The sequence below is a fragment of the Semicossyphus pulcher genome, unplaced genomic scaffold (genome assembly GCF_022749685.1).
Source record: "Semicossyphus pulcher isolate SPU_LCO1_2020_fin unplaced genomic scaffold, fSemPul1.0.p SCAF_17, whole genome shotgun sequence".
Lineage (NCBI taxonomy): Eukaryota > Metazoa > Chordata > Actinopteri > Labriformes > Labridae > Semicossyphus > Semicossyphus pulcher.
The window spans coordinates 18,116,309-18,129,983 of NW_027211681.1; the positions used below are offsets into that span (position 1 = coordinate 18,116,309).

At 42.8% G+C, this 13,675-nt stretch overlaps 1 protein-coding gene across 1 annotated transcript in view; it reads right to left on the reverse strand.

Moving 5' to 3' along the window:
• lrba (LPS-responsive vesicle trafficking, beach and anchor containing) overlaps nt 1–13,675 on the reverse strand; it is a 226,148-nt gene that overhangs the window by 172,297 nt on the left and 40,176 nt on the right. Inside the window, exons 6-17 of the mRNA XM_069665172.1 lie at nt 12,412–12,538; nt 11,637–11,756; nt 8,851–8,997; nt 8,223–8,420; nt 6,323–6,456; nt 4,448–4,556; nt 3,919–4,071; nt 3,350–3,518; nt 2,929–3,008; nt 1,514–1,576; nt 824–921; nt 413–505 (exon numbers count right to left, since the gene is read on the reverse strand). Of these exons, the coding sequence (XP_069521273.1) occupies nt 413–505; nt 824–921; nt 1,514–1,576; nt 2,929–3,008; nt 3,350–3,518; nt 3,919–4,071; nt 4,448–4,556; nt 6,323–6,456; nt 8,223–8,420; nt 8,851–8,997; nt 11,637–11,756; nt 12,412–12,538 (1,491 nt within the window). The remainder of the gene's footprint in view (nt 1–412; nt 506–823; nt 922–1,513; nt 1,577–2,928; nt 3,009–3,349; nt 3,519–3,918; nt 4,072–4,447; nt 4,557–6,322; nt 6,457–8,222; nt 8,421–8,850; nt 8,998–11,636; nt 11,757–12,411; nt 12,539–13,675) is intronic.

Below are 13,675 nucleotides of genomic sequence, written 5' to 3' on the forward strand. Positions count from 1 at the left end.
CTGCAGCTTGATTTAGAATTAACATTAACAGAACCAGTTTTGATTGTGTTATTTAACTTTTCTGCACACTTCAGGATGTTCTTGTAGTTGTTATTGTAAAAAGAACAATAAGGATTCTGACTTTGCCTTTAATACATTAAAACAGCAACATTAAAAAAAAATATTAACTACAGAAAGCAGATGGACTAAATCCAAAACTTTATTTCTACATTTTCAAAAACATCAGAGGCATCAGAGCACTTTCAAACTATTCAAAATGTCCTTTTGTTTTTTACATTTATCACATTATTTTTAATAGAAGTCTCTGCTTTCATGTATAATATTATTTTTTAATTTAGACTGAACTCCAGCCCACAGTTATATAAGGAGGATATACAGTATACTCTATACTTGACTTTGTAACTGTACTTACTTTGGTGTCATGTGTTTCAGAAAGTAGCCCATTACTTTGAGTGCCTGCACTCTGACTGGTTCACATTTTGAGGCCGATAGTTTGTAGATCACACTGTGAAAAAGGGAAATTCAAATTAATACACACAAAAAAACAAAACACAAAATAGTCATATTTAAATTGTACAATTAAGACTAAACACACATGTTGCTCTCCATTAGAGATTAGGCATTAAAAAACTACAAAAACACATTTTAAAAGTAGAATTTAATCATTATTAAGATAAAATAAAAACATAAAAGAATCAACAATCAAATGTGTTAAAAAAAGCAATGAAATTTATAACAATTAGCGGCCACCATTTTGACTATAAGCAAAAACCTGCAAAAAAAACTACATCTGCAAATCATTAAAAGAAACCACGATCTTTACCGAATCCCGTTGCGCTGGTCGAAGGCCTGGACCATGGACCCGGGATGTTCAGACATCAGAGCCACCAACAACTGCAGTACATCCATGAGGTTGTCATCCTGTGGGGCAGAGGACAAAAGGCCTGAGTGTATTTTGGTGTTTTGGAGAAGTCGAAAATTATACTGCATCGTCTAAAGATGAGGTGAGTCGGCTTTTAAGGGGTTATCTCAAAGAGTGAATCTCAAACTGTTTGTCTGCAGTACACGAGAATATGATAAGACAAATACATGCAGATTATCCGAGGTTGATCATGCTGTTGTTGTTTAGTAGAAGCAGTTGCAAATGGGAGAATGAAAGGTAGTAAAATAATGGAATACATCAAAAGCCTCTGAAGTCAAGAATAACAATATTTGCTGCTCTATAAAATGAAGGGCTGCAACATGTCAGCGGAGTTTCCAGGAAATGTTGTTAATATCCTTTATTCTTACAAGGTTCACTGCCTTACTGACTGATTCAGTTGTTATGCATCACTCCACTCTAAACAAAACCACTTCTGTCGGGACCTCTGACTGGCAGAGTTGGAAAAATAACAGGAAAATGCATCGTCTTTGCACATCAGACCGTGGGAATACAAAGAGGAGTAAAGAAGTGTGATGCTGCCATCTGGTGGTGAGATTTCTGCTGCTCAGTGCTGCAAATACAAATACGTACCTCATGCATGGTAAGGAGGTAGTTGAGGATACTCTGTAGCTCGTCTTCCTTTACTCCATGATCCTAGAACATAATTGAACAGATCATTTTACAATAGTTTCACTCACACTGAACGCGTAGACCTAACACATCCACAGAAAAAGGCATCATGCTTGCTTTAAGAAAGGAACTTAAACTTATTAAACTCATCATGTATTAATCATGTGACTGTATTTGCGGGTTGACCACAAACCTAAAGCTTAGAGATATTTTTAAACACATTTCAAATAGTGAGAGTCTCATGACCAAACATGGAGGGACACTCCAGGCTCTCTTTCTCTAAGTCATGACAACACAGATATGTAAATATTATGTTTCCAAGTCATATTCATTCTCAACACTGTTATATATATCCGATCATATACATTACATCCAAGTTTAATGTGGTTCTATATGGCTAAAACATTTAAAGCAAACTTTAAATGGGGAATCTTCTGATTGCAAATATGTAGTTTTCACCCTCACTAGTTTAAAAGATTTTCTGTGTAACAATTATCCACATAAATAATTAACTGCACTGCAGATCAGTTAGCAACAGACAGATATAATAAGGTTAAATGCTTTAATCTTATCATCTAATGGGAATTCTCAGTTAAGCAAGAGTTATCACTCGCTGTTTGCTCTGAAGCATTGTGCATATTGTAATACCCTTTTTCCCACTGAAATTAGCGCGGTGACGCAGGTTTTTCAGACCCAGGAAGACCCGCGAATAAATGCAGATTGTCTCTGTTCCCATTGCCAGTGAAGTATACTCCTTTTTTCTGCTGTGTCACCGTCTGACGTCACAAACGCGCCTAAACAGGGTTAGTAAACAGTGAAGATGTTACGGTGGTTAGGTCTTTATTGTATCCATTACTTATTCAGTCTGTGTATCAAACTCTGCAGCAACAAATTTGGAACGATTTTCGAGCGCTGCTTGGACGGAGACGGGATTCTGTAGCTGAGATGACAAGGCAGAAGTTACCGACGGAGCATAGCATTGCACCGGAAAGGGGGCGGAGATTAGCGTGTCGACCCGAGTTTTGTGTTCCCATCATTGCCGATCGGAGCCGAGGCGATAATTACCCGGGTCTACTGCAGAGTCATTTGACCCGGGTCTGAATGCCGATTGTAGCCTTTCCCATTAAGCTAAGTTAGCAGGTATTAGCAGGTTTTTTACCAGTGGGAAAAGGGCTTAAGCGCGATTGTTAATGAGACTTGAACTCAGCTGCAATCAGAGAGCACCAGCGACTCAACATTTTAGACCCATTCCACTGATGGACCAATGAGGATGCATGATTTTTTGCATTCAAAAGTGGCGCTTCCTCAGGTGAGTCAGCAAAACTCTGCGTTCTTTGGAGATGAGTGTTTTTCAGTCTTTGGCATAATGAACTTACCTTTATTATGAGCTGCTTGACAAACAACAACAGAAAGGCTCGCAAAGGAAAGAGATCCTTGTCTTTTGGTCTCGGACCATCTGAAAACCCAAACAGAAAACAATGGCTGTTAAAAAGGAGCAACTCAGCACGATGCAGCAGGATAAGGCAAGAAGTTATAAGGTAATCATTGTCATTTTTCTTGCAAAAGCAGAGTTCTGCATCTGTTTTATCACTTGTAATGATTAAGTGTGAATGTTGGTGTCTATATATGTGCATCTATATTTCTGTTAACCTTAACTTGTGCATGTAAAATCTTCTATTCTAGCTCTTCTTTAAACTATATCTGCAAGTAAAGGTAATGTGACATATACATGGGTAGTTCCATTATTGCATTGTATTATATAAGTAGTATATTATTGCATTTTGTGTGCATCCTCACCGAGGCCTTTGGGCACGACTCCACTGCGGTCCTGCGGGTTCACAACCCAGTAGTAGTATTTTAGTGTGTGCATGACCTGGAGTACAGTGCCCACCCTGCGGATTGTGTTGTAGATGGTCACTGTGCTGATGAACTCTGTTGCCAGGTAAGTGTAGAGCGTCAGCTGCACCTGCAGAAGATAAATGCACACACAGGATATAATACACATTTACACATGCTTAAATTTGCATCCGGTTTTAGTGTGTGCTAGCTTATGAGAAGAGAGGGGAGGCTTCTAAGCCCCTAAAGGGTTGTAGGCAAGCCGTTCTCATTTAAATAGCAGCACTGAGTTACAGGTTGAGGGATAACCTTGGACTCTGAGCTGAACACTGAAACACTGAAAATAAAAAGTAGGGCAGAAGCGTACAGAGCGAGAGAGGGTGATTATGACACACACAGCACATAGTAACAGATCTGTGTGTGACCTATCAAACTGTTTAAACACATTTCCATCTCTGAAAAAGTAACCAAAATAAAGTGCTGCTGTGTCTGTGAGTGTGTGTGTGTGTGTGTGTGTGAACTCATGCTACCTTGGCAGGGGCATGGATCCAGATGGCAGGGTTGAACAGAATGTGATCACACAGCTGCTTGAGCAGCAAGATGCCATTCTGCAAATTGCTAAGGTATCTGGAAAAGGCCAGCACGATGTCCAGGACGGGCCGCGTCACGTGCACCTTGGAAGACTGGAGAACGGACAGGGAGATGGAAAGCGCCACAATGGGAGGTGGGGGAAAAAAAAAAGGAGAGGGCGATATGTCAGTGGAAGGAGGCAGAGATGTGGAAAGCAGAAAGGGGTGAATGAGGCTCGACACAGGGGAGGGGAGGGAAAGGTCACATGCAGAGAAAGATGAGAAGGAGCTCCTCTTCTGCCTAACAAGCACACAGTCCAGCTGTGACCTCCAGACACAGCAGAGGGGAAACAAAGTATGTCTCATATTAAGTGATGAGTGTTTGTGGCGTTTAGTGAATCAACATCCGCCTTATTACTGCACAGGTTTCATTATGTGGCACAGGAAGATGGCGTACACTGTGCCAGCTGAGCCAACTCGCGTGTCTCACCTTCTCCAAAGTGTAGCCGATGACGAGGAAGCCTTTGCAGGCCAGAACCTGCTCTTGCATAGCCACCGAGTTCTTTAAGAGCTCCATCACAAAGGAAAGCAAAGTGCAGCTGAGACAGACAGACAGACAGACAGACAGCGACAAAAAAGAGAGAGAGAGCGAGAGTTAGACAGTGACAATAATCTATGTAAGCTGCTGACAAAGCCCTGACGGTGAAGGGCATATCCTACATGAAGTGTGATTGAATGAGGGTGTCGTGTCCCCATTGTGTTAGCAGGACTGATTCCGGTTAGCGTCACCTTCAGGGCATCGGATATAACAACCTTGCTATTTACAAGCTAAGATGGCCTCACAGCTTTCAAGCTCAGCATTACATCAAAAGTTGAATGTATGAAGCCGACTGCTTATGGTGCGTCTCTTTTTGACAGGAAGAAACATCTGCAGACTGCATGGGTGATCTGCGTATCATCCATATAGGATACTGTTATTCTTTACTTAAGATCGTACACCGATCAGCCATGACATTATGACCACCTGCCTAATATTGCCTAGGTCCCCTTTTTGACGCCAAAACAGCCCTGATCCGGCGAGGCACAAACTCCAATAGACCTCTAAAGGTGCGCTGAGGTACCTGGCACCAAAACGTTAGCAGCAGATCCTTTAAGTCCTGTAAGTTGCGAGGTGCGGCCTCCATGGATCAGACTTGTTTGTCCAGTACGTCTCACAGATGCTCGATTGGATTGAAATCTGGGGGATTTGGAGGCCGAGTCAAAACCTTGAACTCGTTGTTGTGTTCCTCAAACCATTACTGAACCATGTTTGCAGTCTGGCAGGGAGCATCATCCTGCTGAAAAAGGCCACTGTCATAAGGCAATACCATTTCCATTGGTTTCCATTGGTAGGTACAGACCACGGCAGACCGGGAACACCCCACAAGAGCTGCAGTTTTGGAGACGCTCTGACCCAGTCGTCACAATTTGGCACATGTCGAAGTTGCTCACATCCTCCCCATTTTTCCTGCTTCCAACATATCAACTTTGAGAACATATTCACTTCCTGCCTAAGATACCCCACCCACAGCCAGGTGCTATTGTAACGAGATAATCGATGCGTTTCACTTCATCTGTCAGTGGTAATAATGTTATGGTTGGTCGTGTTAGCCTGTAGATCCTGGATATTAATCTGAGAGGAATCAAAGGGTCGAACACCCAAAGAAATGAGGTTAATAATGTCTTATACGCCTTTATATTATCTCAGATAAAGTATACATTTTGAAATTGCCATGTTTAAAGGGGCATACATGTGATGGTTTTTATTGGATCTCCATAAAGTCTGTGGACTCAAGAGAGACAGATTCAAGTTAGTTGCACGCCTCCACTCACAAATAAGGGTGCAGCTTATATGCGACCATGTGTTTCGCACAAAATGACAGTGTAACTGTGGCCAGGACAGAGGATATGTTTGTACATCGAAAATATTTGGAGGAATAAATTACCTTATAACAAAACAGTGGCGTAAGTAGGCCTGCATTTAGCAGGAGAGGTTGCACCACAATCATTTACATTGACAAGTAAGCCAGTCTTGATGTGTAAGATACCTTTATGTGTCTTTAATAGACATAATGTGGTCGTGCATTAATGTTAATTTGAGTTATTAGCTGTTCTAGCTGCAGCAGAATATTCATCCATATTAGAATGACCGCATATTTTTCCTCCTCAGCATAAACAATGCACTGCGGCATAATGCCAGAGTAAAGCTGACAAAGAACCAGCCTTCATATTTACACGTGCGTGTGTGTCACAATGGCTTCACGCAACAGGACAAAATCCTGATGTAGTGAAAGGCAAACAAGTGTGCGTGTGTTTGGGTGTTTACCAGACAGAGGTGTCCAGCTCGTGGCTGGAGGGCTGGCAGTAATCCAGCTGTGCAAACAGAGGGAAGAGGACCTGCACGCCTCCGATAGAGTGTATGCCACTCTGGACCGAGTGAGTCACCACGGCCTTCACATCCTACCCAGGACAAAAAAAAACATTAAGAATAGCAAACATTAGCATTAATCATACAGATATTTGCTTTATTAATTAAAGTGCACTTAATTAACTTTATGTGTTTACATGTTGTACAAGTGTAGGCTAGTAGTTAGAAGGTCACAACCACACAAAATGGTGATTCTTGGTCATAACATTTTTTTATCCTGACAGGAAAAAACTGTAAGAGACCCTTTGAGTGTGCGTCCCCTCAAAGTGATAATCTCCAAGATTTTCATTTAAATAAATGTCTGTTAAGTCACTACATATCTATCGCTGACACAATGGTGACTGAGTCTATAGCCCACTGATGAAAGCCTTTGCATTTGCAGTATTACAGACTGGGTGTCTGTGGTAACTTTTGCCCAGTTAGTGAAGCGTTTTCCATCACCCAGCAGTGGTTGGTCTGCCAGAGAGGGTAGGCGGAGCTAAGTGGCTGCTTCTCCGGTCTCTGCAAGTGTTGCGAGTAAACAGTAATCTACTATGGCTGAACAAACAAAGAACAGATCGATGACTACAGATACAACTTCAACAATAAGTGAAAATCCAAAGAAAAAGAAACAAACTCGACGCTCAGATGAAGGAAAACAGTCTAAAAAGGAAAGCGACCGTCAGCGAGGAAAATCAAGAGTTACAACCGGAGCCAACCGTGGACGTCACACATGCAACACTGTCTGGATATCTGGGAAGTGTGCTCCTGCAATCACTGTTTATCGCCACAGGTGCCGCCAAAGAGAACGAAACTGAGATCTTTGCGATTGTAACTTTGAACCATTGTTTTTGCCTTTTGTAGCTTCAATGATCAATACAGGTTTTAATGTTTTGAGAGGTCAAATACAATCTACAATCTCAGTTGTTCAGTTGTTGAATTAAATGAAACAAAAATTGATCACATTTTCTTTGAGTATTTTGGTGTCTAATGCATTAGCTGGCATCGGTGTTGTCGTACGATACGACACCAACAGAGGCTCTGCAAAACTTTTCCTCTCTATAGGATTGGAATGTGCGAGCATGGCGTAGCAAAGCAGAAAATATAGGTCACATATTCATTCATATTTCACACAGTGCGTGTGTGTGTGTGTGTTTGTGCGTATGTGTGTGGTGGAGGGAGCATATGTTTGAGAAGCAGCAGAAGCCTCCCTCACAAAGGAAACAAAGCCTCGTCTTTGATGAGAGGGCATGAGAGAAAACTCAATTAGTGCTTGAGAAACGAATGCTCGACATGAGTGAAGAAGCAGTGTTGTGTGTGTGTGTGTGTTTGTTTATGTGTGTGTGCGGTGATGGTGGGCGTACTCGTAAGCAGCATATGGAAAGCTTCCACAACATTTCAGCACCTTCTTCCAACAGGAACAACTACGTGTGTGCAGCTCCAAACTAAATGTAATCCGCAGAGAAGGCTAATTCCATAATTAGAGCACCAGGACAGCATTTTTCAGCAGCTGCAGGAGTCGGGCTAGCTCAACACATTTCCACCTCTGCCCTAATGAGGCTATTAAAATGAAAAGATGCCAACTGGGCCACTTTCATTTTCGCACAGGAAGAAAGAAAGAGTAAAGAACAGCACATATGGAACAGTGGGAGGGAAGGAGCAGGCGATCAATTTGCACCGACGTGGCTTTAATCTCTGGCAGCACGGTGACTCCAGGTTAAATTCAAATAATGGCAGTTCTACAAAATCAACTGCAACTCAAAGGGGAACATAAATGACCTGCTAAAGGAGCAAAACGCTACATTAAAAGGATAATTACCTGCAGCATGAGAGCGTGGGGTGAGTGGACAAATATGGAGGCGTTGTCCTTGGGGGAGGACTCAAGGCAGAGCTGGGCATCTGTGGCGCGAGGGTTATAAGCGAAGGCAATACTGGAGGACAGCTTGCCGTCGTACAGTAAGGTCTTATGATGCTCCGCGAACAGCAAGTCACTCTCGGCCTTGTACTTGAATGTGCCCTGAGGAGGAGGAGGTAGAAGGGAGGGACATTAATGGAGGAGAGGATAATAAAGTCAGAAATATAGAGATAAGCTAACTTACAGCTAACTAGCTAACAATGTAAAGACAATAGAAAATAGAAAGTTTGTTTTGTTTTTTCTTAATTTAAAGTTAAAACAGTTAAAAAAACAGTAGTTTCATGTTAAACATTAGGATCACTCTGGTGTCAGAAGGAGCTACGAGCAGGAGATGCTGCTGACGTTAGCTTAACTTGTTTCTAGGAGCTTAGCTTGTTTGAGGTTAGGATTCCTTCAGCGTACTGAGCCAGACCATACAATATTGATAGCAATCCACATCCATACAGGGTCAATAGTGTAGCCCACAGCTGTTTGATAAATATATACGTTTCAAATCACTAGTATCAGAGTGATAGATTTTATGCCTTCCAACCTGGTAACCTGGACCCAGCTGATAGATAGCCAGAATCTGAGCCGCGCTGAGAGCCTCTCCAAACAGGTAAACGGCCCCCATCTGTCCACAGAACACGCGGTTGACATCCGCTGTCTCCGATGATCCCAGGAAACACTTGTCAAATGTCTGCAGAGAGAAATGCAGGAAGAAGATGTTAAAAACAGCAGTTCGCCCCTGGAAATAGCCACCGTCAGTCAAAGCTGGTGTTCTCTGTAATCGATAGAAGCAATAATATTTGAAATTGGCGCCATAGCTGTGGAGAAAGTTCTACAAACAGCTCGTGGTTTCATCCATTCTACCTTCCTACAACACCCAGCATGCATTGCGCCCCTCCCTCTGAAAGGAACGACCCAGGAAGAGATGCTGGAGTGAAATGCTACTATCTTTGCAGGCAACGGCTCAGAGCGGGACAGAATCTGAAATATGACGAGAATATACCGGTGGATCGTCTAAAAAATCTTCAGGTCTGCAGTCTACATTTCAAACTTGACGATTTTGAACGAGACATGACATCGGAGGCGGGCGTCCTAGATTGACAAGGGCCCGTTGGAGAAGCGGATAGCGTCCTCCAAAGGCACCGAGCCAAATCGCTTCTTTTTTCCTACCATAATGGCATCAGCTCCCCATAATATCATGATAGGACTGAGGTTGAAAATCTGCAAACTGGCCCTTTAAAAGGTAAGATCAGAGGAAGCAACAAAAGGGGGGGGAAGCAGCAAGATAAAAAGAAGGAAGGGAGGGAGGTAGAGGCCAGGAAATAAGGAATTCAGACGGGAAGGATGGGTGGACAAGACCAGAAATACCCAAAAAGAACAGAGGAAAAGGCATGTTCATGCTAACACTAAATGGCAATACACAGCCTCAAACTATAAGCATACTGTAGCTAACAAGATAAAGTCCAATCTTCCCCTGCTAATGGTCAGTGACGCAGAGCACAACGCCGAGGCCACATCTCAATCAAGTTGCTAATTTGCTTTCTGACATGCTGACACATCTCGAGGATTATGCCACACAGTGGAGCCATTTTCATTCCAGACAAAATTTGATTTCAGAATCTCATATCTCAGCATGACAGAAAGCAATCCTGGGGACTGTGACAGAGTTCATACAGCGTTGTGCGAGAGGCGCAGGGTCTGTATATGTAGCTTTACAATCCATGCTAAAAGATGGAGAGATTTGTTTAACCCCCAAAGCCCTCTGAAAGGAAACACCGAGGTAAGATATATCTGTGAGAGAGGCAGGCAGGAGAGGGAGGCTGGATTTTGGAGCACGCTTCTGCAGCAATTTTTGGATCTGAAATTAATATTAGCAGAAAATCTGTTACGTTCACCAACATGCTGTAGATTTAACAGCAGGTGGAATTGTACATAAATAAGCTTGCCAGATGGTTTCATGCAGTAATATTTGTTGTTTGCAAAACAAACTCATCCGTGTCATCGGCTTATTCGCCTGCTTGCAAAGTTTCACTCTCATGCCACTTTTATGTCTGTATGGTGCGCTACAAGCAGCAGACAGTTAGCCTAGCTTAGCGTAAAGACTGAAAACAAGGGAAAAAGCTAGCCTGGCTTGTTCCAAAATTAACAACTAGTACCTTTTAAGCTCACTAATGAACATGTTGGTGGTGCTGGTTGGTTTAAATCAGTAAAATAACAAAGATATGGGTTCATGGGGAGGGGGAGGTTACAGTCTATATATGGTTCTAAGCTAACTGGCTGCTGGCTAGCTTAAAGAGGGGGTATTATGCTGTTTCACATTTTAAGACATATATATAATTTAATGTTGGATGTCCATCCTAAACGTGGGTGAAGTTTCAAATCTGTAGGTAAAAGTATGTTGGAGTAATCCCCAGCTCAGTCTGCTGTGAACGGCAGGTTTCAGACATTTTTTTTTTACAGCTTCGGAGAGCTGGCCAATCAGAAGAAAGCAGGGCTTGTAGGGGTGGGGTTTCTTAAAGGGACAGAGCTGACTGAGTCGTTTCAGGCAGAGGCTGTATGAGGGCCTGCACAGAGTCCCAGTGTGAGAAATATAAGGAGTTTTTTAAACTCTAAATTATGCTAAGCTACTCCGCAGGTATCACAGAGTGAAATATGACGCTTGAAATTATCGCATATATACCCTTTAATATGTGCCGTACCAACATAAGAGTGATACGAATGTTCTCATCTACGCCTTGGCAAGAAAAGCAAGTAAACCGAATTTCCAGAATGTAAAACTACCACTTGTTAGGTTGAGCAGTATGCTCATTAGTAGTCACATTATTAGTTCCCTCTTTCTTTTGGCTGGCTGGTAGTGGGGCGGGGCTTATCAATTAAGCAGGTTTGCTGGGTAACAGCGTCCAGTGAGAAGTTTGGCGCTGCACCACCATGAGGATTTAGACCCGACACCAGAGCCCCTTTTGTTTTTGAGCCTTGATAATGACAAGCAATAGAAGCCTACTATCTCCAGTTTGTTATTTCTTTTGGACCAACCACAAACGTGAACAAGAAATGTCTCCTGACGCCCCCTTGGCTGGCCGCTCGTGGGGAGCTCTCGGTTTGAGCTAGCCACTGTCGCTGTATGGAGGTAAGCCGCACACCACCCACTGCCAGCCAACCTATTCTCTTCTATTTGTACTTTGGGTTCGAGTATGAACTTGCCCTTGACACGGCAAGAGCCAAAATTGTAGTCATTCTTGTAACACACCCATGATGAGAATTTGTTTAGACAACCAGATACAGATCAGGAACTTGTGGTGGCCTCCTTCTAGGATTTAAATTGTTACTTACGTCGCTGGTGTTGACAAACCAGGCGATGTCCCCAAATGACGCCAGTTCACCGTTCACATAGCAGCTTATTTCACTGTTTTTCCAGCGGTTGTAGATGTGAACCAGAGTCACCATGTACCACTGCAACAACATAAAGAAGCAGACATAATGGTAAGACTGTATATCGGGACCATCAATCACACAAAACAAGATATAAGTCAGCATGTGGTGCGAATCTTCTAGCCTACAATATTAAGCTGATCCCATCATGTTCCAGTCCCCTCGAGCTACAGCCCCACCTGCTTACATTTCTGCTCTCCTCCTCAAATAGGTTAGCAGTGTTACCACGGCGAAATAGGTTATTATGGTTTCCTCCAGACATGAGAGAACAGGCATTAAAAATAAAGTTCTGATTCCTCATGAGGTTCATTGACGTAAGGTGGTGCCTTCATGCCCAGGGGAAGGAGGAGGATTTTTTTTAATTGTCCACAAGCAAAGCATCTATCTGCCTGCAATGGTCTTCGATGTCTGCTGTGCCTGGAGGGGACTGAGAGTATTGGATAATCCTTCTCTCCCGTCGCCCTCATTCCTCCTCCTTCTAGCTTTGCCTCTCCCCAGAGTCAGGTACGATGCGACAGTTCTTTCTTACAGAAAGGTCTAGATTTATCGTGCTTGTTTGTGTGTGTGCATGTGATTGATTAGGCGCTTGCTGACATATGATTTTCTGTGATCTATTTACAGACATTTCCAGGATTAGTCTCTTTACGCGCATGTTTTCCTGTTTTCTGTTTCTTACCTTCTGCGGTTTGAAGTCGTACTTTACACAGTGCTGGAATCCTTTCCCCTTGGATTTTAATGAGGTCACTATCAAACAGCCGCCCACAAAGTGTGCCGAGTAACCCAGGCCTTTACTGGTGCGGAAACTGGAAAGAAATGAGGGGAAAATCCAAAAGAAACAGCTTTAGTTTGCAGCTTTAGCCACACAATTTCCTAATGATTATGCTCAAGGGCAGCATGGGGTGTGTAGTGTACAATATATCAAATAAACACTTAAAAAAGCCTCAAAAGGATAAAGATAGCACACAATCATTTCTCAACTTCACAGAGTCTTCCCATCATTCTACGTGTCCCAGCAAGACGGGGCCCCACTGTGTGATTTAGTGAATTAATCTGGTTTTAAAAGGGCACAGGGCTGAGGAGGAGCTGTTCTTAAAGATTCTCTCAAGCAGCTTGTCGGCCATCCAGCCTGGTTATCATTTTCACAGACGCCCAAAGAGATCCCTGTTGTATAAATTAGATTTTTGACAGAAATTAATTATTGGTTGAAAAGAAGATGATCAGAAGGCTTGATTTATGCGCTCCACAGAGAGGAGGCAAAGGATGAGGAGACTGGAAAGATGAAGAGGGGGAACATGGCTGTTTTTCATCTGTGAGGCTGGAGGCTGCACTTCTACAGCACATTTTCAGGATTCACATACATTTCTTGGTTATACCGCAGATATGTAGACATGCTATTATCCCCTATTACAAATGTGCACTACTTACTTGGGGAAATGCACCACTTTTGCATTCGATATATACAGTAGTATAAGTGCTTTTCGACCAAAAGTACCAGGAACTTTTATTTCCAGAAACTTCTCTTTGAGGAACTAAACGGTTCCTGTGGCCCATCATTGTCTGTGTTTCCACAGCGGCCTGAAGTCATGGGAAGATTATGCAAATCAGACCAATGATGTATGGAAAAGCAATAAGAGTAACTGCACGTCACCGCCAGTCCAGTAGGTGGCGGTAAGAGGACAATGAAGGCCATAAAACCCGACGAATGGGCTGGTATCATCATTTGCGCGACACTACAGTTAGCCTGTTAGCATGCATAAGATTCAACTTGTGCTGCTTTTTATTGGGCTTTATTGCATTGCAAATAGATTCATTGAATTAACACTGTAAAGGAGACAAGCGCTAGTAGCAAAGCAGATTCAAAACACCGGAAACAATCTCGAAGCATGATGATAACAGTGAGCTCGCAGCTGCAGTCTTTTAAACATGGTGGGTGAAATAAA